Source organism: Phyllostomus discolor, chromosome 4 (assembly GCF_004126475.2).
Source record: "Phyllostomus discolor isolate MPI-MPIP mPhyDis1 chromosome 4, mPhyDis1.pri.v3, whole genome shotgun sequence".
NCBI lineage: Eukaryota > Metazoa > Chordata > Mammalia > Chiroptera > Phyllostomidae > Phyllostomus > Phyllostomus discolor.
This window is the reverse complement of record NC_040906.2, coordinates 168,342,959-168,368,857: the sequence shown is the minus strand read 5'-3', so window position 1 is coordinate 168,368,857 and position 25,899 is coordinate 168,342,959. Positions and strand designations below refer to the sequence as shown.

The 25,899-nt window shown below is 39.9% G+C and overlaps 1 protein-coding gene and 1 non-coding gene across 2 annotated transcripts; both read right to left on the bottom strand.

Annotated features, from left to right (window-relative positions):
- Positions 1-7,894: 7,894 nt before the first annotated feature.
- Positions 7,895-16,095, bottom strand: GTF3C6 (general transcription factor IIIC subunit 6). Its single transcript, XM_028509829.2, has 6 exons — positions 15,976-16,095; positions 15,516-15,596; positions 14,252-14,315; positions 14,109-14,153; positions 12,452-12,565; positions 7,895-8,478 (listed from the first exon to the last, which is right to left on the bottom strand). The coding sequence occupies exons 1-6, from the start codon at positions 16,078-16,080 to the stop codon at positions 8,183-8,185; spliced, it is 705 nt and encodes a 234-aa protein (XP_028365630.2). The 5' UTR covers positions 16,081-16,095; the 3' UTR covers positions 7,895-8,182.
- A 9,120-nt stretch (positions 16,096-25,215) lies between these two features.
- LOC114495927 lies at positions 25,216-25,407 on the bottom strand. Its single transcript, XR_003684581.1, has one exon. It is a non-coding gene; the product is annotated as a U2 spliceosomal RNA (small nuclear RNA).
- Between the last annotated feature and the right edge of the window lie 492 nt (positions 25,408-25,899).

The window sequence follows — 25,899 nt, the reverse complement described above, 5'->3', positions numbered from 1 at the left end:
ACACTGTCTCTTACTGCAGCTCTACAGTAAGTCTTGAAGTCACATAGTGTCAGTTTTCCTACTTTGTTCTTCTTCAACATTGTGTTTGCTATTCTGGGTCTTTTGCCTCTCCATATAAACTTTAGAATCAGTTTGTCGATCTCCACAAAATAACTTGCTAGGATTTTATTGGGATTGCATTGAATCTATAGATCAAGCTGGGAAGAACTAACTGTCACCTAGACAATATTGAATCTTCCTATCCATGAATATGGAATATCTTTCCATTTTGTTAGTTTTTCTTTGATTTCTCTCATCAGAGTTTTGTAGTTTTCCTCATATACAGATTGCACATATTTTGTTAAATTATACTTATTTCATTTTGGGGTGCCATTGTAAATGGTATTGTTCTAGATTTCAAAGTTTGTTCATTGCTGATATATAGAAAAGCAGTTGACTTTCGTGTATTAACTGTATCCTGCATCCCTGCTCTAATTGCTTTTTAATTCCAAGAGTTTTTTGTTGATTCTTTCAATTTTTCTACGTAGGTGATCAAGTCATCTGAGAACTATAAGTTTTATTTCTTCCTTCCAAATCTGTGTACTCTTTATTTACTTTTCTTGTCTTGTTGCATTAGCTGGGACTTCCAGTGTTATGTTGAAAAGCAATGGTGAGAGGGGACATCCTAGCCTTGTTCCTGATCTTAGCAGGAAAGCTTCAAGGTTCTCTCCATGAAATATGATGCAAGCTGTAGGGTTTTTGCAGATAATTTTTGTCAAGTTGAGAAAGCTTCCTTCTGTCCCCAGTTTGCTAAGTGCTTTCTTAAATCATAAATTGGTGTTGGATTCTGTCAAATGCTTGTTCTGCTTCCATTGATATGATCATGTGATTTTTCCTCTCTAGCTTGTAGATATGAAAAATCACATTAATTTTTGAATGTTGAACCAACTTTGCATACTTGAGATAAATCCCACTTGGTTATGGTGTATAAGTCTTTGTATACATTGTTGGATTCAATTCCCCAGATTTTATGAGGATTTTTGGATCTATGTTCATGAGATGCTGGTCTGTAGTTTTCTTGTAATGTCTGTGTGTAGTTTTGGTATTAGGGTAGTGCTAGCTTAGTAGAATGAGTTTGAAGGTACTCCTTCTGCTTCAAGTCTTATGAAAGACATTGTAGAGAACTGGTATAATTTCATTCTTTTTTTTAAAGATTTTATTTATTTAATTTTTAGAGAGGGAAGGGAGGGAGAAAGAGAGAGAGAGAAACATCAATGTGTGGTTGCTGGGGGTCATGGCCTGCAACCCAGGCATGTGCCCTGACTGGGAATCAACCCTGTGACACTTTGGTTCGCAGCCTGCGCTCAATCCACTGAGCTACGCCAGCCAGGGCTTAATTTCATTCTTAAATACTTGGTAGAATTCACCAGTGAACCTATTTGGGTATGGTGCTTCCTGTTTTAGGAGGTTGTTAGTTACTGATTCAATTTCTTTAATTGATATAAGCCTATTCAGATAGTCTATTTCTTCTTTGGTGAGTTTTAGCAAATTGCATCTTTTGATGAAAAGGTCCATTTCCTTTAGTTATGAAATTTGTGAACATAGAGTTATCATATTTATTGATTGTCCTTTTATGTCCATGAAGTCTGTAGTAATGTCTTCTTTTGCCTTTCTGATTTAGTAATCTGTGTCCTCTCTTCTTTCTTAGTTAGCCTGGCTTTAGGCTTATTGATTTTGTTGACCTTTTCAAATATCCAGCTTTTGGTTTTGCTGATTTTCTGCATTGATTTCCTATTTTCAATTTCATTTGACTTCTGCTCTAATATTTATAATATATTATATCTTCTTTTGCTTATTTTGAGTTTAATTAACTTTTTCTAGTTTCCAATGTGGAAGCTTAGATGATTGATTTTAGAACATTCTTCTTTTCTAACATATGCATTCAGTGCTATAAATTCCCTCTAAGTAGCTCTGGCTGGTGTGGCTTGATTGATTGAGTGCCAGCCTGTGAACTGAAAGGTTGCAGGTTTATTCTCAATCAGGGCACATGCCTGGGTTGCAGGACTGGTCCCCAGTTGGGGCTGTACAAGAGGCAACAGATTAGTGCCTGTCTTGCACGTTGATGTTTCTCTCCCTTTCTCCCTTCCTTCCACTCTAAAAATAAACATTTAAAAAAAAACCCTCTAAGCACTGCTTTCACGGCAAACCCCAAGTTTTGATAAGTTGTATTTTCATTTTAATTTAGTTTAAAATATTTTAAAATTTCTCGAGATTTCCTTTGACCATGTGTTATTTAGGAATGTGTTAAGTCTTTTGAGCATTTTGGAATTTTCTAGCTCTCTGTTCTTGATTTCTAGTTTAATTCCATTGTTGTTTGACAGCAATTATATATCTTTTTATATTTGTTAAGATGTGCTCTGTGGCCCCCCAGTGTAATGTGTTGGTAAATGTTCCATATGATCTTGAGAAGAATGTATGGTATATTCTGCTATGGTTGTGTAAAGTTGTCTATAGCTGTCCATTATATCCAGTTGATTGATGGTGTTGAGTTCAAATGTCCTTACTGATTTTCTGCCTGTTGGATCTGTTCATTTCTGATAGAGAGGTGTTAAAAGTATCCAACTATAATATTAGATTCATGTACTTCTCCTTGCAGTTCCATCAGATTTTGCTTATGTATTTTCACTCGTTTTAGGCACATACACGTTAAGGATTGTTATGTCTCCTTGGAGAATTGAACCTTTATCAGTATGTAATGCCCCTCTTTATCCCTGATAACTTTCCTTGAAGTCTTCTCTGCCTGAAATTAATAGAGCTACTTCCACTTTCTTTTGATTAACTTTACATGGTACATCTTTCTCTATTCACTTACTTTTAATGTATGTGTCTTTTAAGTGGGTTTCTTATAGACAACATTGAGTTGGGTCTTGTTTCTTGACCACTCTGACAATCTGTTTTAATTAGTGCAATTGGACCACTGACATTCAAAATGATTTTATAAAGTTGAATTAATATCTACCATATATACTGTTTTCTATACATTGCCATGTTCTTTGTATTTTCTCTTCCAATCTTCTGCCTTTTGCAGCTTAATTGAACATGTTATATAATTCTATTTTCTCTTCTTTCTTAGCATACTTGGTTATACTTTTTAAAACATTTTTTAGAGATTGCCTTTTATAGCACAGAGGCCCAAGGAAAGGCCCAGAGACTGAAAATCAACCTCCACAAGCAAAGGGCAGTGAAAGACTGAAGAGAAAGGCTGGCCACTCCAGTATGGTGATTAGTATACTGTTTATCAGGGGAACTTTACAAAAGAGGTGCATTTTGGAAAGATGCAAGATGAAATGGACCCCTGTGCCACTTGGGAAGTGTTATATAGGGTGAAGTGGAGGAGGTTTGACATGGGTATTAGTACATGAATGCTCCCAGGTACAAGAAATTACATGCTTGACCAGGCCAGGCCAACGGCCTGTTCCAGGAACCAGCACATAACCGGTGGCAGGGTAGGGGTGCTGGTGTACATCAGAATGAACATCAATTATAACCTCTAAGGGAGGTTTGTGGTAAGCCATCTCCATTCTGGTCATTTGTTCTGGTCCAGCTCATGTGTCAGACAGCAGTCACATCCCTGGAAGCTGGAAAAGGATTTTTAGGAAACGGATTTCCCTCTTGGAGCCTCCAGAAGCAAAGCAGCCCTACCAACACCTTGATCTTATCTCCCTAAGATTGAATCTTGGAATTTGACCTCCAGAATTATCAATAAATTTATGTTGTTTTAAGCCACTAAGTCTGTGGTAATTTGTTACAGCAGCAGTAACACACTAATACTATAACAGATTGGGAGCATGGAATATGAGTAGAAAATAAAAGCTTGTTAAGATATGAAAATTAAAATCTTATTTTGGATCTGAGAAAACTAGAACCTCAGCTACCTTGACATTTTTATTAATGATATTCAAGTGTGTCTACATTAAATCCAGACACAAAATACCAGGAACCCACCCCTCCAACTATAAACAGAAAAAAAAAATTTAAGTTTTGAAAGTACATTTGTTAAAGCTGGTTCGGTACAGTGAAACAAGGAAGGACTTAGCATAGAAGAAGCAACAGGAGAGCCTCGGCAGGGCTGCTTTGGCTGTCTAGGAATGTTATGTTATGGGAAAGAAATGAGCCTGGCGGGGCTACTTTGGCTCACTGAGAAGTCATAGAAGAGGGGCCTTGGAAACAGGTTTAGGGGGTTAGCCTGGGATGAGCTACCACTGCCCATTGCTCCCCTGGCTGCAAGTCTCTTGGGGACCCTTAGAGTCCCCAAGAAGGGGCGCATACAAGAAAAAAATTTTCAAAGAAAGAGAAAAGTGCCTAGAAATTACAAATTGTCATTAAAAAGGCATATTCACTTTGCATTGGATTAATAATGTACAGTATACTTCGAGACAATTTTATAAACAGGATTTTCTTATTCTGCAAAATTCTGAAAAATGATGGAAGTCATAAAAGAGAGTCATAAAATCCACTTCCAAAAGTCACTAAGAACATTTCTGGAAGATTACTCTATGCAAGCCCGACACATTTAGAAGCTTGTTCAGTTTCACATAAACTGTTGGAACAAAAGGAAATGAAAACAAAATCTAAAAAAACTTAAACTGCTGCAAAATGAATACAAAAGTGTGTATCAACAGCTTCACTAAACTGGTTGTATCTGTCAATAAACTTGTTATGATCATCCATGTATTATATAATGAACAAATGAATGGATTTTCAAACATCCCATAATGGCCTGAAGGAATAATTCCCACTGAGGCAGCTTGACAACACAGCCCTTTTGTTTTTTATTTTTAAAGATTTTATTTATTTATTTTTAGAGAGAAGGGAAGGGAAAGAGAAAGACAGGGAGAGAAACATCAACGTGTGGTTGCCTCCTGCATGCCCTCTACTGGGGACCAGGCCTGCAACCCAGGCATGTGCCCTGACTGGGAACTGAACCGGCAACCCTTTGGTTTGCAGGCCCGTGCTCAATCCACTGACCCACACCAGCCAGGGCGCAACACAGCCCTTTTGAATAGAATGTTATTGTAAGCAAAAGCCACCCATTGCGTTCAATGACAGTAGTATTTAGTGTGATGCTACATAGGGACTGGCTCCAAGATTAGCTTGTAAGTAACCCTTTTAAGTTAGTAAAACAGATTAATGGTGTAGAAATTCTAGTTTTACAAAATATTTCATTGTTGAAAAATAAGATTTTACCCTATTTAATTCCAAGCGTTTCATCTTATTAACATGTAAGGAGCTGAGACATATGTTCTCTTCAGAATTTATGACTATATTTTCCTCTTCAGTTTAAGATACAACTTACCTCAGAGTCTAGATGTTTGTTTTGCAAGATTACAAATCTCAAGAGTCTTCCACTCAACTTCTTTATACTTTTCTAAATGTTTAAAGTTTGCTGAAATGAATAATCTATCAACTAGGAGTGTGTGTCTATTACAGTGACTTAAGTTATTTCTCTCTCAGGTAAAGATCAGGGGTGCACAGCTGCAATGAATGACAGCAATAGTCAAGGATCTGGAATGACAGTCACACTCACAGGTCCCAGCCTGGCCCTTGACTCACTTAACTTTATAGGAAATGTCACAACAGCCTGAGCCTTGTTTCAGCAGGAGTCTTTACTCCAGCTGCCTAAGTGTCAATACAGATGTAAGGGAACAAGACCATTTGGGTAGGTGCAAAAGCCATGCTGGCTTAGAAGCTTCATGCTCCCTAAGAACCAGTATCTCTTGAAACAGTATGAGTGTAGCTTCAAGGGATCTTAGTAATAAACATAGCACTCTTTTTAAAGCCCAAAGCCCACCCCACTTAGGTAGCTCAATTGGTTAGAGCATCATCCCAAGACACTGTTGCAGGTTCAATCCCTGGTGAGAGCACACACAAGAAACCACCAATGAATACATAAATAAGTGGAGGAGCAAACTGGTGTTATTCTGTCCCTTCTTCTCTCTAAATATCAATTTTAAAAAGTTTTTTTTTAAGTTCAAAGTCCATGTTTTCCAATGGCTATTTATAGTTCTTTTCACAGTCTTCTTGATCCAGATAAAATTTACCAGCAAACAGTAATTTTTAATCATAAACAATATCGCCTGGCATCACAGCTAATGGCTTTTTTAGTATCTTGTCTAGAAAGTTTACAGAGAAGACTGCTGAAAGGCAAACATGAGGTCTTTTTACTGGGAGAATTTTATTAACTCTACTCATAGCAGTCCAGGGCAGAACCATAAAGTTAGGGCCCAATCTTCTATCTCACTCTGTCACCCATGGCTTCCATTTCCAAGGTTCCTTCATAGTCCAAGAAGCCTGCTGGAGCTCTAGCCATCACATCAATGTTCCAGCAGGAAGAAAGAGAGGACAAGCTGGCCCACTTCCTTTCATACCTAAAGTTTAAGGAAACTTCCCAGAATCACCCATTACTCAACACTTCTGATTCTATGTCATTGGCCAGAACTTAGTCATATGGCCATATATATACACCAAGGAAAGCTGGGCACACCGATGACCTGAGTAAATTCTGGGGTTCTTTACAAAGAAAAAACAAAAGAACAGTTACCAGGTCAGATAATTAGCAGTTTCCCCGACACATACATATGGTGGGGAAAATAAGCTTTTTATTAAACAAAAACTGAAACTAAAAAAGTCATATAAAAATTGGGAAGATATACATGCTTATGATTTGGACATGTTTTGAATCAAGGTAAACTTTTTTTGGTAAAAAGTTACAAAACTTAAGGAAAAAATAATTCCTCATTCTATAACATTAGTTCTCTAACCTCTCATACATAGTTATATTTTCCAACAGTTATAATTAATGTAAGATGTTTTAACTTATTAGTACCAGGTTAAACCACATAATTGCCTTTTTATAGTCAGAAACAATTAAATATTGGCAATTTCATGGTTTAATCTATAACAAGGTATCATAGTTTGTGAATATTTTATATACAAATAGAAATTAGAGCAGATCTAGGTCATTATCATAATGGAATGGCTGTTATAGCTAAAACTCTAATAACCTTTCTCAAGTGGGAAAGGAATGGAATTATAGCCGGAATAGCAGGAACATTACCTTTATCCTTAAGCACTTCTGAATTATTTTTCTTTAAGATTTATTTATTTTTAGAAAGGGGAGGGAGAGAGGGGGAGACACACACACACACACACACACACACACACACACACACCAATGTGCAGTTGCTGGAGGCCGTGGCCTGCAACCCAGACATGTTCCCTGGCTGGGAATCGAACCTGCGCTACTTTGGTTTGCAGCCCGCGCTCAATCCACTGAGCTACGCCAGCCAGGTGAATTATTTTCCTGTTCCTAGATACATAATATTTACTGTGGTATGGCAGATTGGATAATGCCACTGCCACTTTCCCCACCAAGGATTCTCATGCCCTACTGTTCAGTTCTATACCTGTTTATGTTACGTTACATGGCAATAGGGACTTTGCAGATCAAGGTTATAGGCCGTAAAAGAATGGGGTCATTCAGATGGACTCCGTGTATTCAAATGGACCACTAAAGGTAGAAGGCAAGAAAGGCTGGTCAGAGATAGGATAGTAGAAGCAGAATAGATTTTAAGCAGGAGAGAAACTTGACCTGCCCCTTCCTGGCTTTGAGGAGAAGTGCACCATGAGCCAAGCAAAGAAGGTAGCCCCTAGAAGATGAGAATGGTCTTTAGCTGACAGTTAAGGAAATGCAACCTTGATCCTGTAATAGCAAGGAAATGTCATCTCCACCCCTACTTCCCACTCCAGAAAAGAATGAAGTCCTGCCCACACCTTGATTTTAGCCCAGGTGAGACCCATGTCAGACTGCTGGCCTACAAAACTGTAAGAAAATAAATACATTTGCATTGTTTTAATCAAAGTTTGTCGTAATTTGTGATAGCTGCAATAGAAAACTTATACACTTATCTTAGTAAAATCTCTAATTTAAAGGACTCATTACAGAAGTTTTCCTATAGTCATTTTAACCAATATTTAAAAATTCCATTTATTTCTGGTTCTTAATGACTCTGGTGTATTAAGTTGTAGCTGTAATTGAAAATATTATCAATAAAAATAATAAAAGAGTGAATCGAAAGCTTCATGGGTAATTATTTTATATAAAACTTTTCAAAGTTCATCACTATTTATTACAAAAAACATTTCATTTAGGAGTGATTTCTAAGGCAGTATCCTGAGTTTCCATAAAAACAGAACTTTCTGTTTCAGAAGAAATACTGGTAAGAGGAACGGAATGCTCTATTTCCAAGTGTGGTGGTTTCTCCTGTTCATAATTCAGGTTTGAATTATCTTCCATTTGAATCTCTTGTTCTTCCAACTCCAGAGGTTTATCTGGGGCTGGGGCTGCTTCCTCATCTTCATTTTCATGTAGAAAACTACACATCATGTTGGGTCTATAGGAGAAATCATTATCTTTGATTTGCAGCCATTCCACACCACCTAATTGGGGGGGAAGGGGTGGTGTTAAAGAGTGGGAAGACAAACCAAGAAAGAAACATGAAAAAGGAATTTTAGTTACTTAAGCATATTTTTCTTTAAATTTCCATCATATCAATATATGTCAAAGTAAAACCTCAACATGAACCAAGGTAACTACTGATAAACAATGACACAATTTCCATTTTATATGGAGACCTTGTTATGCTTATAGGACACACGTCATCAATATTACTAAAAGTAATCTACTGCAGTTACTATTCCAAGCTTTTCCTTCTTTTTAAGGATTTTATTTATTTATTTTCAGAGAGAGGGGAAGGGAGGGGAGGGAGGGAGGGGGGTAGAAAAACATCGATCTGTGGAAAACACCGTTCAGTTGCCTCTCACATGTCCCCAACTGGAGACCTGACCCTCAACCAAGGCATGTGCCCTGACTGGGAATCAAACCAGTGACTTTTCAGTTTGCCAGATGACACTCAACCAGCTGAGGTATACGAGTCAGGGTGAAGCTTTTTTCCCCACAGTTCAATTACCATCTCATTCAGAGAGATAGCTTGAGCTGTCACTGCCATTTCATGCCTTAAAGAAAACTGTCCCTTCTCTACCATTGTCTCCTTACCCACTTAGTTTTCATAATACCACGGATGATTCTACTCTGTCACCTCAAACTGGCACTTACATGTTATTCTGAGTTGGGACATCCAATTGCAAAATAACATACGGCTCAAACAATAAAACTTGAAAAAAATGTTTGTTCCTTTCCATACTCCCAGTCAAAGCCATAACCCTTTAATACACCTCTATAATCAAGAATTATTCCAGCCCTGGCTGACGTGGTTCAGTGGACTGAGTGCCGACCTGCAAACCTAAAGGTTGCCAGTTCAATTCCCAGTCAGGGCACATACCAGGGTTGCACATCAGGTACCTGGCTGGGGGTGTGAGAGGGACAACCAGTTGATTTATCTGTCACATCGCTGATTCTCTCCCTCATCTTCTCCATTCCTTCTTCTCTTTCTAAAAGTAAATAAATAAAATCTAAAAAAAATAATTATTTCAATGCTCTTTTTGTTTATTCTTATTACCCTTTCAGGAAAATATTTTCAGTGGACCCTCACTAATTTTTTTCCTCATTAATTTCTATAGCAAGCCCAAGCTGTTTAGTCTCATCCTTAAATTCCATTAGGTGTTACGATACCCCAACCTATATTGCCACCCTATTCACATTTCCATCTGCTCCTCTTCCTCACCATAAACTCTTCTGTAGCTATTTGCTGAAACTTCCTAAGTGCTGATCCCATGTCTTCTCATGTTATTCCTATAAAGTCTCCATCAAAAATTGATCAGTCTTTTTCTCTCCAGTTCAGCTTCAACTACTGACTTTCATATTTTTTTCCTGCAAGAGCAATGTCCTGCTAGTTCCCCTTGCAGCCATTCTTTACTCTTAGCATAATACTTGCCACACGGCAGATACTTAAAATGCCATGTTTTGCCATGTATAATGTGCACACACATTTTTGGCCCAAACTTTCAGGAAAAAAATCATTTTAATTTTTCAATTGTTTATTTATATTTTGAAACAAAACTGATTATCATATTCCAGGCTATCATTTTGCAGGGTATCATAATTATTGCTTTCTAGAGTTATACTTTTAACACATAAGCATAAATAAAATAATTAACATTTATACAGACACAGAATTACTACTACCCATGTATAATGTGCATCCTTATCTTTCCCTCAAAAAAACTGGGCAAAAAAGTGTGCATTCTACACAGCAAAATACAGTAAGTTGAATGAAATCCAGCCACGTGCATCAGTGTGATTTACTTTTAGAGTGCAATTTCCTTGAAGGCAAGGGCCACGCCTCCTATCTATTCTGTTCTGCCTCCAGCATATTGCCACACTTGACAGCCAGTGTCCAGTTGGTCCCCAATGATCCTCACCTTCCTGGTATTCAAGCTCATGTAGTCCCCTCCTACACTCAACAGGATATTGTAGGAATGACAGAGTTACTTCTAAGGCTAGTTCATGAAAGACATCATGGCTTCCGCCTTGTTCTCATGGATCCTCTGATCTGGGATAAGCCAGCTGTCAATTCAGGAGGGCATTCAAACAGTACTACAGAGATTCAAGGAACAAACTCGCTAATAGCCAGCACAAACTACTTGCCAGTCATGTGAGTGAGCTATCTTGTAATTAGATCTTCCAGCCTTACTCAAGCCTTCCCATGCTTGCAGCCCAGCCAACATACTGACTGGGACCTCATGAGAGGCCCCAAGCCAGAGCCACCTAGGTTAGCTACTCCCAAACTCTATATTCACAGAGACTATGAAAGACACTGGGTTTTTTTCCATTGTTGTTTAAGCCATTAGGTTCACGGGTAATTTCATATGTAGCAATAAATAATTAATACAGCCTTAAATAATTGGTTACTAATTGATTTGATTAAACAAAACACCCAAATCTTCACAAACATCTATCAGGTTATTAAAGACTGCAAGAGAGGAAACTCTGTAGTTTCCTTATACTAATAATCAGAGTATCTAAATGCTAGCTCAGTTTATCTGACTATAACTCCTTTTCAAGTTCATCCTAGAACTTCAAAACTCCTCCCTCTTTCTGTTATTTTCAAAGTGCCTAAAAAAGGGATCGTTTGGGTAAATGCCTGTTAAGAACCAAAATTTCTTATGTAGTTATATGTAGCTGGTATAATTAATTTCTGCATGACTAATGTACTTTCAAATGTTTATTACTTAAAATACATCTATTAAGCCATAAATATTCATCACTAAAGTAATATTTACGAGAGTTTTAAATGTCTTTGAGCAATGAGCTTTTAGAATTTTTATTTTTTATTTCCTTAATCCTCACCCAAAGATATATTCATTGATTCTAGAGAGGGGAGGGGTGGGGAAAAGAGAGAGAGAGAGAGAAAGAGAAAGATGTGAGAGAGAAGTGACTGGTTGCCTCCTGTATACACCCCAATCAGGTACTGAGCCTGCAATCCAGGCATGTGCCCCGACCAGGAATCAGCCCCTGACCTTCTGGTGCACTAGATGATGCTGCAACCAACTGTGCCACCCATCCAGGGCGAGCAATGAGCTTTTAAACCATCAGGTGACTATTATTCATCTCTACAAATATGTGACTGCTACAGTGCAAGCAGCACTGGTCTAAAGTCTAATATGGGACAATGAGCAACTAGAGAAGGTTAAATGAACGCTAATTAAGAACCAGAGTCAGGAATAACAACTGTGGTCCTAGAGTCCCTCCCTCACATATAAAGCCAGCTTCTTCCAGTTGTTTCATAGGAAAGGTTGCTACAGCTGCCAAGTTTCCAGGAGACCCTCTGGGGGTACACCTTGGGAACCCAGAACTGCTGTCACATCTTCCCCACTTACAAAGAATTTTAATTAAGAAAAGAAAGGAGACTACTGATTTCCCTAGGGGTTGGAAAACACATCAAGCTTCTTGACAAACACCTCCCAAATATTTCCAATGCAGAGATTTCTTATGTCTCCAGTTTGCTCTGCTACATTAGAGTTCAACTGATTTTATTTATTATTATTATTATTATTTTCCTCACCTGAGGGGTTTTTTTTCATTATTTTTAGAGAGAGAAGAAAGGAGTGAGGGAGAAAGAGAAACATCAATGTGAGAGAAACACCAATTGGCTGCCCCCACTATGCACCCAGACCAGGGATTGGACTGGTGACCTATGCATGTTCCCTGACCAGGAACTGAACACACAACCCTTTGATTATGGGACGAGGCTCCAACCAACTGAGCCACATTGGCCCATATTGAACTCCATTTTAAATCTACATTTGGTATTTTTCATGGAGTACCTTCAATAATGTATTTAAGATATTACATATAGTTATTACTACAAAGTAAAACAATGTTGTGGTAGGAATATGTCACTGTCAAAGCCAATATTAAATAACCTATTTCCAGAGAACTACGTGAACTAACCTATGTTTTCTTCTCCTTCCTTCTTTTCTGTCAGAAGAGTTCTTGTCATGCTGAGCTTCTTCATTGTATGGCATTTATATTTTAGCACTGTTTTATTGTTACCTTCTGCATCCACTAGAACATAAAATGAACTCAATTATTATACCGCTTAATGCACTATAATAAAATGCAAATAAAATAATCATGTTAAGCCTTAGTAATTCCAATTTAGGGAGTTAGACTGAACTACTTCTTGTCTAAATAGCTGAGTAAGTTTAAAATTTAACTCATCCCTCCTGTTCCAAGCACAGAGAAATGACAGATAAAACACATTAACAATGGAAGGCAGAACTGGACCCTAAACAACAAACAACTCCAGGGGACAACCACACAAAGCTATGAGTGAGATTAAAACTATGGGCCTGCTAGGCTCCAGCCCTGAAGGAGGAAAGTGAAGCCAGAAATTTGGCTCTATAGCGTAATGAGGTCTAAAATTCTATCACACAAACAAAGGAACAAAGTGAGACTTTCTACTTAAAGCCAGAGACTAGAGTCAGGACATTGTCAATCATGAAAGAAGGCTGAGAAAAAACACAATGCCAGCCCACTGCTTGGGAATAGAGCTTTACAGAAAACCGTGGGCATAGGCAGGAGGGAAGATGAGGCTCTGAGCTAAGGATGTGAAGCGCACTGCAAACTTTCGTACACTGCTGCTGTGAGCGTAACCGATACGTGTTAGAAAGCAGCCAGCAGTCAGTCAAACTACATGAAATTGTCAATACTCAGCCCAATCGGTTATTTCATATTGTTGAACCAAACACACAGTCATCGATCTATCAATTCTATTACTAAATACATACCTTAAACATTTGTACATATATGCACAGGGAGACATAAAAATATTCACAGAAGCATTTTTGTAGTGCGTTAATAAGCATAATTAAGTACATGGGCTCTGGAGCCGACCATCTGAGTTCAAATCTGACTCTGCCTCTTACTTTGAGTCTGACCTTGGGCATGTTATCTACCTCTCTGTGCTTCAGTTTTTTTCCAATGTAAAATGAAGACAACATGGGGTCTACCTTGTACACCTGTGAGGATTAAATAAGTTAATACATGTAGCACTTACAATAGTGCCTGACACATAAAAGGCACACGATAAGTTTTAGCAGTTATTAAGAATAATCACTGGTAAAAATGGAAGCAACCAACGTGTCCATTACCTGGGGAATAAATTGTGGTATGGTCACAAATGGAACACTAAGAAACAGGAAAAACAGATGTTTTGAGATGTATAAATCTCAAAACATCTCTAGTTGAAAAAAGAGTATAGAATAATATGCATACTATGCTATAATTTATATAGTTTGAAAATATACAGAAATACTAATATTCTTTGTGCACATACACATATGCAATATAAAATTAGGTATAGGAAAGAAAAACATCAACTTCAAGTAAATGATTATGTCTGAAGACCAAAGGAAGAGAATAAATTTGGAGAGGCATATACAAGGGGCTTCAAATGTATCTGGAATGCTTTTTTCACTGTGTGGCAAAACGGTATGACTTGATACAGCTAGACAGTGGGTACGTGAAATGTTTAATTTTAATATTCACTGTACATAAGTATGTTTGAAATATTTCACGGTAAAAAGTCACCATAGCAATCACTTACCATGTTCAACATTTTCTTCAAATATAACACAGGTCCCAGGAGTGTCTGTGGAAAAATTTAAAGACTTGATGACAAGTAACAAAGTTGCTTTCTCAGTAAAGCATATAAAAAAAACGAGTTTTGTCTATCTGACATCCTCCTACCTTCATACTCTCCAGCGAAGACATAGCCGTCCACTTGCATAATGGGCCGCTCAGTGTCAATTCCCTACATCAGAATAGAGGATCATGACAAATCATCACTAGAAAATGCCTTAGGAGTTGGGTAAATTGAGTAAAGGTAATAAAAAGAAACAAACTTCCAATTATAAAATACGTAAGTCCTGGGGATGTCATGTGCAGCATGGTGACTACAGTTAATAATGCTCTATTGTATATTTGAAACTTGCCAAGAGAATAAATCTTAAAAGTTGTCATCACAAAAAGGTAAAATTTGTAACTATGTGGTGACAGATGTTAACTAGACTTTTGGGGTGATCACTTACAATATGTACAAATATTGAATCATTATGTCATACCCCTGAAACTAATGTCAGTTATATCTCAATTTTTAAAAAAGGAGAAAAAGAAAAAGGCTTCCAGATGTAACCTTGCTACCAAAGTGAATGTCGAACAGAGGTGTCCAATCTGCAGCCAGGGAACCACATGCAGTCCAAGATGGCTATGAATGTGGCCCAACGCAAAATTGTAAATTTACTTAAAACATTATGAGATTCTTTTGTGATTACATGTCATGATATATTTAATGTGCAGCCCAGAACAACTCTTCTTCTTCCAGTGTGGCCCAGAGATGCCAAAAGGTTGGACACCCCCCGCTCTTGTCCCAGCAGGTGCTCAATAAGCTAAACTTGCTCTGATCACAGATCCTACAACCTGCAGACTACTTAATTCATACCCCAGTGGATGGGTGGGTCTATTTCAGTCAACCTGCCCTTCAAGTTAAGCTAAGAACAGGGCAAGTTTTGTCAACAGTAGCTGAAAGATTTTAAAGCAAAGTGATAAAACAGATGATAACTTAGAATATCACACATAGCTCAAGACAGCAGTGTGAGGTCTTTGAAGTTCTCTCCGTAGGCACCTTCTCTCCTTTCTCTGAATGTAACCTGTGTGCATATCTAATTACCCTCTCTCCCACCAGACTAAAACAATGTATTTTTTCAAATTACACCGTTCCATTTCAAAATGCCACCTCCTCCAAATCTTTAATTCTCTGTAGCCATACATTTGGCCACTCGAGCAGAGTTAAACGTTTTCTCCCATGCGTCCTCCTGTACATCTATGACTGTCTTCAGAGTTCGCAGCTTTGTAACGTGGAATATATCAATCTTTGAGGACAGATGGCTCACCATTCATTCTTGTTCTAAATTTAAGAACATCTACAACCATTCTCCACTTCCAGAAGACTCACCAAAATCTTGCACTTATTTTCACATTTTGAGAGAAAGTCTGAATCAATAATTCCCGTCAATTCCACCAGAACCAGCTGCTCCTGGTGGAAGAAAAGAGGGGTCAACAAGCTAGCCTGCGAGTGGTGTGCAAGAAGAGGCAGTTAACAAGAGCACCTCAGAATCCCCAGTACAACAATCCTACCCCTGTGAAAACTACATCCTGCTTTCAAGGTGAAGAAGCAAGCGACGTTCCCCTGAGGCATCTACTCTACTTCCCCACTCTGATGACAATGCAGCAACTAGGCGTGAGGTAAGCTCCCTTGCAGCCCCTCCGCCCCCTCCCCCCACCTGCAGCAAAAAGCAGGTAAGACGCCCGTGGGGATCCGTGGTGCCGGCTGCTTCCGGCCCCCTGGCCCTCTCCCAGCCAGCGCGGCTCTCACCGCCACCGCCCCTCGCGCAGGCTTTCGTCGTAGCACTCACTGCCTCCTCTTCCCCATCTCCAGGACGCCGCTCCTCGGCTGCCGCCATGATCCCACTCCTCCTCGCAGCCTGTGAGTAACTAGCCACGCCCACCGCCGCCGCCATCTTGAGTGTGGGCAGCGCCCCGCCCCCATTCCTTGCGCCTCAGGCTCTGCAAACCACTCCAGGGAGGGTGCGAGAAGGCCGCAGCTGTCCCCACGTGGAGGCTGCGTCCAGGCTCGTCCCTAGTTCCTTTGTTTTTGGTTTTGGTTTTTTTTTCGTCCCCCTGTTCCTTACTTGAGGGCAGGAGCCCGATCCCGGGCTGGCTAGGAGGTCCGGTGACCTAGGGATCCCTTAGCTTTCCCCGCCCCAAGTGAGAGGAGAGGACTGGTGAGGGAGGTGAGGGGGAGGGGACAGAGAAGGTGCGAGCGAGGGAACCACCGCCTGCACGGCCACGGGGTGGTCCTGTGTTAGCTGAGCCTGCCTTCTTGGGAAGAAATTCCTAACACTGTGGAGGGAAAAGGGGAAAGTAACTTCACAGAGTGATCTGAGTATAAACTCTTAACTGAGCTGGTCATGAAGGGTGGTCACACCCCAGGCATAAACTTCTTAGTAAAAGGCTTTTATCCAAATATGAGTACGCTCTGTGCATCTAGGGCAACACACCTTTGAAATAAGCCGTAGCCACCTTAAAGAGAACACATAATCTTGTTAACTGTCCTGTAATCCAGTCCCTGCATTGCTTTCTCCCACTAAGGAAGTTTCCTTAGTTCCCTCATTTACCTGATGCATAAAAGAAACATCCTCTGGAGCATTTGAGATCTTGCTCCCTGGCTTATGCGTCATTGTGGCTCAAACTCGCATAAAAGTTCTCCACAGGTGCGGACCCGCCTATGTGATGATATCCTGCAGCACTAATCCCCAATTCAAGTTTTCCCTGAGCCCAATTAATGTGGATGAAAAGGCGCCACATGCTAAACCTGAGAAACTCAGGGGAGGCCTGCGTGGCAGTGTTACAAACTCAGAGACCTAAAGTGACCACATAAAATGGCCTGAAATTAAAACTTTTTAACTAAAAGCAGGTCATGGCGGGCAGTGATGTCCTAGACTAGAATCTTCCCTGATAAGTCAATCTTCACTTTAATTGAGACTATCTATTGTCTTCTTGCATCTGCAATAACATACTTTTGGAATGCCAAATTTCTTTTTTCCGGACCCACCTCAAAGCACAGGCACCCATCAGAGTGGAGATCACAAATCCCCTCATTGTTCTTGTTACTGTGTTAATTGTTGACTGTTTAACTATCCTGTATCCATCCATGTAAAAGTATATGTCTATTGTTTTACTTTTTATCCAATTCCAGATGTCCCCCCCCCCTTGCATTCTCCTGCCTCCCTAATCTATCACCAATGGATTTCATGTAACTCCCTTAGGCTTCCTCTTTTGATTGTACTATATAAAATAAGGTGCAAAACTGCCATTTTCTGGATCACGTACTTAATCTACTGAGGTTTTGTTTCCCAGCAATTGTCTTAAGTTGGGCTCAAATAAACTCATAAAAATTCCCAGAAGTTTGGACACTTCTTATGATAGGGGACTCAAGAATTGGAAACTTTTAGTTTAAGGTAGATAGGTAATAAACCTAGTAAGTAATGCACATGTTAAAGCTATTGTTTCAGAAATTACAGATAAGGCCCATCCCAGCTCCTGGAAGACACAGCCAACCTCCTGGGGCATTGATAAAGATTACCGCCTGGGGACAAGTGGAGGCATCTGGGCCTTTGTGTTCCAGGGAAGACAGCCCACCACCCGCCCTTGGAACAGCTAACTGCCCAGGGCAAGAATACTGCAGTTTTTAAATCTAATTTCACCTGAATTTCAAAACCCCTCACCGAACTTTGTTCTCTGTTATAAAAACACTGGCCTGGAAAGAATACGTAAGATGGTTTATTAGGGTACGAACCCGCCGTCTTCTCAGATGGCCAGCCATCTGATTAAAGCACCCATAAAGAGTCAATCTTGGTTCCTGCTTATGGGGTTTGGTAGTGACAGGCAGCACGAGCTCCGGTGTCTTTTTCAGTTTCACCTATATTGACGTTAAGAACACATTTCAGGTTAACTAGTGTGGGGATTAAGAATGAGCTACCCAAGAGACTTCTGGCCAAGATGGAGGCATATTTAGACACACTGTGCCTCCTCGCACAACCAAAAGAAGGAGGACAGCGAATTTAAAAATAAAAAACAAAAGAACTGACAGAAAATTGAACTGTATGGAAGTCTGACAACCAAGGAGTTAAAGAAGAAACATTCATTCAGACAGGTAGGAGGGGTGGAGATGGGCAGCTGGGTGGAAAGGATATGAGGCAAGGCAGCTGTTGGAGGACTGGGCGGTCCCATATTCTCATGCAGATAAACTGGGAGGAACAACTCTGGAGCGAGACAGACTGTACAACCCAGGATTCCAGCTCAGGGAGATAAAGCCTCAAAGCCTCTGACTGAAAACACCTGTGGAGGTTGAGGCAGCAGCAGGAGAAACTCCCAGCCTCACAGGAGAGTTCATTGCAGAGACCCACAGGGTCCTAGAAGGTACACAAACCCACCCACCCGGGAATCAGCACCAGAAGGGCCCAATTTGATTGTGGGTGGCAGAGGAAGTGACTGAAAACTGGCAGAGAGCAGAGTACTGTTCCCTCTTGAACCCTCCCCCACATACAGTGTCACAAGGCAGTAATGTGGGTTGCCCTGCCCTGATGAACACCTAAGGCTCTGCCTCTTGTTAGGGAACAGGCACCCCAAGACCAAAAAAATGGCCCAAATGAAAGAATAGTTCAAAGCTCCAGAAAAAAATACAACTAAACAACAAAGAGATAGACAACCTATCAGATGCACAGTTCAAAACACTGGTGATCAAGATGCTCCAGGAACTCACTAGGTACTTCAACAGCATAAAAAAGACCCAGGCAGCAATCAAGGTCGCATTATGTGAAATAAAGAAAAACCTACAGGGAACCAACAGGGATGGGAAGGAAACCAGGACTCAAATTAACGGTGTGGACCAGAAGGAAGAAATAAACATCCAACCAGAACAGAAGGAAGAAACAAGAATTCAAAAAAATGAGAAGAGGCTTAGGAACTTCCAAGACAACTTTAAACATTCCAACATCCAAATCATAGGGGTGCGAGAAGGAGAAGATGAAGATCAAGAAATTGAAAACTTATTTGAAAAAATAATGAAGGAGAACTTCCCCAATCTGGCAAAGGAAATAGACTTTTAGGAAGTCCAGGAAGCTCAGAGTCCCAAAGAAGTTGGACCCAAGGAGGAACACACCAAGGCACATCATAATTACATTAACCAAGATTAAAGATAAGGAGAGCATTTTAAAAGCAGCAAGAAAAAAGAAGAGAATTACCTACAAAGGAGTTCCCATTAGACTATCAGCTGATTTCTGAAAAGAAATCTTACAAGCAAGAAGGGGCTGGAAAGAGGTATTTAAAGTCATAAATACCTACATCCAAGACCTACATCCAAGATTACTCTATCCAGCAAAGCTATCATTTAGAATGGAAGGGCTGATAAAGTGCTTCCCAGATAAGGTCAAGTTCAAGGAGTTCATCATCACCCAGCCTTTTTATGTGAAATGTTAAAGGGACTTATCTAAGAAAAAGAAAGGTAAAAAATATGAACAGTAAAATGACAACAAACTCATAGCTATTAACAACCAAACTTAAAAAAAAAAACTAAGCAAACAATTACAACAGGAACAGAACCACAGAAATGGAGATCACATGGAGGGTTAGCAACAGGGGAGTGGGAGGAGGAGAGAGGGGGGAAAAGGTACAGAGAATAAGTAGCGTAAATGGTAGGTAGAAAATAGACAGGGGGAGGTTAAGAATAGTATAGGAAATGTAGAAGCCAAATAACTTATATGTACGACCCATGGACATGAACTAAATGGGGGGGGGGACGAATATGGGTGGGAGAGGGTGTGCAGGGTGGAGAGGAATAAATGGGGGGAATGGGACAACTGTAATAGCATAATCAATAAAATATATTTTTAAAAAATGAGTGACCCAAAGATGTGCTCCTGGGCAGAGTTTTCTTAAAGTAACCTCATGGACTGTTCCAATGATAAAATAAATGATTTTTGTACAGGAGACAGGATGATCTAGCTCCAAAGGGTATGAGCTTTGGGTCTAATGCTTGTCCAGTTTTGCTGCATTATTAGCAGCAAGGCCTTGTACAAGTTGGTTATTGTGAGGATTAAATGAGATACTGCATATAAAGTAGATTTAGCCCAGTGTTTGGCACATATTAAGCATTTAATATGCCTTTAATATATTACTAGTAGTAATATACAAAATTCAAGAATATTATGACTTTAAAAAAATATTTCCATATATATTTTTCAGGTTCTTTCTGTTTACACACTTTATTTATTTAAAGATTTTATTTATTTTTAGACAGAGGGGAAGGGAGGGGGAAAGAGAAAGGGAAACATTAATGTGTGGTTGCCTCTCGCACACTCCCTACTGGGGACCTGGTTTGCAACCCAGGAAACCCAGGCATGTGTCCTGATCTGGGAATTGAACCTGAGACCCTTTGGTTCGAAAGCCAGCGCTCAATCCACTGAGCTACACCAGCCAGGGATGTATAATGGAATCTTATCCAGCTATAAAAAGGAATGAAGTGCAGATACATGGTACAGCATTGTTGAACTTGAAAACATTAAGAAACCAGACACAAAAGGCCACATATTGAATGAGTCCATTTGTAGGTGATATCCAGAATAGGCAAACCTGTAGAGAAAGAAAGAAGATTATTGGTTGTTCAAGCCTGCAGGAAAGGGTAATGCGAAATGACTACCACTGGATGTGAGGTTTCTTTTGTGGTTGATGAATATGTTCAGGAATTAGGTTGCAGAACTTTTTGAATATACTAAAAATTACTGAATTGTATACTTTAATAGTGAATTTTATGGTATGTGAATTGTATCTTTAAAAGCTGTTATTAAAAAAAATACTAACAATAGTAGAAGGAGTTAGTTTTAAACTGAACAGGGAAGAGGAAATTGCTTGGGTGATTAAGAAAAAATCTTTGAAGGCCAGACACCATTCAAGCTGCATAGCAGAAGTATAATTTGGTCTTGGATCCAAAACAAAACAAAACAAAACAAAAGCTTAAGAACCCATATCTGGGAGTCGGAAGGAGCTGGTAAGGATCAAATATCATTAGCCTCTTTTAATTGGACCCTCTTTAGGCCTGGTGACAGTCTCAAAAGATAATAATTATATAGAGTGATATTCAAAACATGTAATGACCAATAAGGCATAGCACTCAGCCATGCTGGAGTAAGGTTGTGGGAAAGCTGGGTGTTGTCTAGAGCCAGCTAGAGGCTTGAGGCAGTTTCTTTTCACTGAATGATAGGGCAGTTTCATTAATTTAACAGCTAGTATGGTTTTACCACTACATACAAGTTGACTATCAGCCTATATTAGTCTAACTTCCATTTTACACATTAGAAAACTGAGACAGAGAATTAGGAAACCTGCCTGTCTGACTTATTCCTCTATACTGTTATCTTTTCTGGGAAAGGAGAGAACCTTAAAGGACAGAGTGGAGACGCCAACCCCTGCATCAGGCTAGCTAGAGTCAGAGCAGTGAGATAGAACATCCAATCTTCACAGTGTTGAGAAGGGGGACAAAGAACGAGGGAGCTGCACACCTGATAAAACTAGGCTAGCCTCATCATTCTGTATTGCAAGACTTGAATGACGTTACAATGAGTGTCACTTTTTCTGTGAAATGGCCATCACTGTGTAATTGCAGAAAGTGGAAACTTTATTTTCTTTATTTCCTTATTTTTATTTTTTTTTTAATTTTTCAGTGATTGATTTATAGAGCAAGAGGAAGGGAGAAAGAGAGAGAGAAACATGGATGTGTTGTTCCACTTATTTGTGGATTCATGGCTGATTCTTGTATGTGCCCTGACGGGGGACCTAACTGACAACCTTGGAGAATTGGGATGATGCTTTAATCAACTGAGCCACCCGGCCAGGGCAGAAACCTTATTTTTTTCAATCTGGCCTTTTGCTTTTGTTTTTGTTTTTTCCTTTGACTTGAACTGATCTCACCCACCTCGTGTCCCTTGTTTAATCATTAAAGCCTCAGGACAATGAGGTTCTGGTTAGCATCCAGGAGTCTTAGAAACAAGGTCCTGTGGACTATTGACCATTGAGACAGAGTTTTCTATTAAACTAAACATAACGTCTTGGCCTTGGTTGTGTTTTTGCTCCAGACCCAGGAAAGCAGAATGATCCCACAGAACAAATCCTTGCAAAATTGGACAGAACAACTTCTTGGCTGACTGATATCAGGATCAAATGCAATGACCAGTTACCCCTACCCTAACACCAACCAATCAGTAGAGACCATGATCCTAACTCTTTTAGTCACCATGATTAATGATCACAGGCCGGCACTCAATCCACTGAGCCACACCAGCCAGGGCTAATGATTGTTTTCCTTATATAATCCACCCCCCGAAACCATTTGGAGAACCAGGTCTTTGAGCATGAGCTAGCTGTGACTCCAGGCATGGCACCATCTCCCTAATAAATCATTCCTTTCGTGGCTGCACACTCCTGCTTGTGTCTTATTGGGCTTTGATGCTTGCAGGCAGATGGGCCCCTTCAGTCCAGTAACAGCTATATTCTACATCTCCTTTTGCTTTGTTCTCTGTTGTATTTCCTACTATGTGAATTGTACCCACACATTTGGGTGTATAAGAAAAAAACATGTTTCACCCTGGTGGGTGTGGCTTAGTGGATTGAGAGCTGGCCTATGAACCAAAGGGTCACCTGTTCAATTCCCAGTCAGGGCACTTGCCTGGGCTGCAGGCCAGGTCTCCAGTTGGGGGCGTGTGAGAGGCAACCAATCAATGTATCTCCCACACACTGATGTTTCTCTCCCTCTCTTTCTTCCTTCCTCTCTCTCTAAAAATAAATAAATAAATCTTTTTTTTAAAGAAAAAGAGGTTTTTTTATTTTCTTAAATGAAATTAAACTTGACTGAGCCCCTGTCACATCAGGATGGCATGAAAATTAATCTCAATTTACTCCCCTTAACACCTACAGATTACACATAGTATTTGGAGAGAACTTTCTAGTCTTCAGTCCGCATTGTTTAGTGCTGAGATTCCTGTGGTTGAAGACACAGATCCGTGAAGGGCAGGGGCTCTGTTTCTGCAGAGCATGGGAATCCCTGTTATGTTTGGGAACTTTAATGTCTGGTCTTTCTAACCAGACCATAGGTTCTGGAACCTCTGCAGGGCACTGCTAGGGGAATGAGGGCACACTACTATACTTCTCCCAGCCTAAGCAAATCTCCATTTTTTTTCATCTATTTTGAACAAAGGCACCCCTCTGCTTTTCCCTCTCACATATCTAGCATAATTTCAGAGGCACACCCTTCAAGTAGCTTCAGCTTTCCATTCTTTAGACATTGCAGACAAAGGAATACAAATGGCCTGGCTACCTTTTTGGAAGAAATAAAGCAGAATATGTAGGGCATTAGTATCTCCATGAAGTAACCTGTCATATCAATACAAACTCTTTTGGAAAAAAAAGCAAACCTTGTCTTGCTGGTTTCAAAAGAGTCAACAGAATTTGTTCACCCCTCAGGTCAATATAGCCTGGGAGCCTGAGGGCCCGAAGTGTTCGCTGAGAAGAGATTTGATGGCAGTGGCCAGAGGTCTTGCATGGCTCCTGGGGCGTTGCAAGAAAAGGGGCGCGGTGGGTGGTGAGAGGAGCATAAACACGTGATGTTGTTGCTATCCCGTAAAGGAAGAAAACTCATTTCTGAGTGTTCTCAGTAATGAAGTTCTACTGCTAGAAGGTATGGGTAAAAGTAAGAAAGAAAGAAAAAAGAAGTTGTGGGCAACAACAGGAGGGAAAACTTAACAAATCCAATTTATAAAAAGCTACATAAGAGACAAATTGCATAGTTTTGTGTGTAGCCATGGTTGGATCTAATAGAGAAAATCTATTTAATTTGGTGGGGAGGGGCAATTGATTTGAATTGTGATAAATAGGGGAATCTTATAAAAAATTCAGAAATAAATTCAGAAATAAAATTCAGAAATATATAATATAATATAAATGGGTGTTGCGTTCAATATTTAAAAGCCTGCCACTAGGAGGAGACAAATGAATTAAACATTATTTAATCTGCTCTTATAGAACACATTTCCAAAGTTAAGAAGAACCTCAAGAAAAATATATTTAGTAGCAGAAGTCTAGTAAAAGAGTCTTTAGTGAATATTAACATTTTGTTTTAAAAATGAACACTGTAACTTTAAGTAAAGTTTATACTCATTGAGGCCTTTTCTTTTTTTTCTAATCCATATCTTACTCTGTTTTAGATCTGAAAGCTAAATGCTAGACCATTGGCTCCCAAACTTCAGCCACCTCAGAATCACCTGGAGGACAGACTGCTCAGCCCAAACCCAGAGTTTCTGATTCACCAGGTCTGGTACAGAACAGGACAGAAAAACCTCCATTTCCAACGAGTCCCACGTGATGCTGATGCTCTGGTCTGAGACACACAGTGTGCTGCATGACTACAGAAGTAAACCACTCGCCAGCAAACAGATTCAATTCAGTATTGAAAGCATACTAACTAAAGTATTTCAGTATGTTAGGATGTAACTTAGCATTGGAAGTAAGACTGGAATGATAATTTTTGGAGGGCTTTGAATCCAAAAGAAAGCAATCCAATAGCAACGCAGTACTGTTGGGAGCTGTTGCCGTGTGCGTTTATGCAGTGGCGAAGTTAAGTGGCACAGAGAAAGACTGAGGACAGAGAGACCAGGTGGAGCATACAGGGTCCTTCTCAACCAAGGGCACAGGTGCCCTCTATCAGGGGTCCCCCCCCCCCCCCCCCCGGTCATAGACCGGTACTGGTCCGAGACCAGTTAGAAACGGTGCTGCACAGCAGCAGGTGAGCTTGAATGTAATGCATTTGGATCATCCGGAAACCATCCTTCTCACCACTGACCGTGGAGAAATTGTCTTCCACAAAACTGACCCCTGGTGCCAAAAAGGTTGGGGACTGCTGCCCTATATGAGGCTCAGAAAAACATAGAAAGTGTTCCCAAAGCATCATTGTTGGTTCACTGACCAGTAAGTAAAAGCATTCTTTTAAAGGCAAAAATAGATGGAGGGTGCAAAATCTGCGTGGTTTTTTTTAAGAGATTGTCCTCTAGGGGTGCACCATTTCCAAAGGTACCACAGTACCAGGTGGATGCATTGGTGTGGGCGGAGCAACTCCTATTCCAACTCTCTGCTCCAAAAATCCATTTAATATGTTGTCATTGGATAGAGGATGTATCAGATGTTAAACTGATAAGAATAGGTACCCGTGCTTGATCTTAGCCAAGGGGCTGAGAAGCAACTGCATAACATTTAAAAAAAAGATTTTATTTATTTATTTATTTATTTATTTATTTATTTTAGAGAGAGGGGAAGGGAGGGAGAAAGAGAGGGAGAGAAACATCAAAGTGTGGTTGCCTCTTTCACACCCCTTACTGGGGACCTGAACTGCAACCCAGGCATGTGCCCTGACTGGGAATCCAATGATGACTCTTCAATTCTCAGGGTGATGCACAACCCACTGAGCCACATCAGCTAGGGCTGCATAACTTTAAAAAATTTTTTTTTATTTATTGATTTTTAGAGAGAAAGGAAGGGGGAGAGAGAGAAACATGGATTTTTTGTTCCATTTATTTATGCATTCATTGGTTGATTCTTGTATGTGCTTTGACTGGGTTTGACCCTGCAAACTTGGCATATATGGGAATAATGCTCTAATCAACTGAATTACTGGGGAGGCCAGGGCCTCTCCTATCAATTTTAAAAGTTATGCAGTCGTGGCCTTGGCCAGGTAG

What these genes read in the sequence shown, in the direction of transcription:
- GTF3C6 (XM_028509829.2), bottom strand. Translation starts at nt 16,080, where the DNA reads ATGGCGGCGGCGGTGGGCGTGGCTAGTTACTCACAGGCTGCGAGGAGG. An exon ending in AAAATAAGTGCAAGATTTTG is followed by an intron (nt 14,316 to 15,515) that starts GTGAGTCTTCTG and finishes ATTCTGATGTAG; the next exon opens with GGAATTGACACTGAGCGGCC. An exon ending in CTTCGCTGGAGAGTATGAAG is followed by an intron (nt 14,154 to 14,251) that starts GTAGGAGGATGT and finishes ATTTTTCCACAG; the next exon opens with ACACTCCTGGGACCTGTGTT.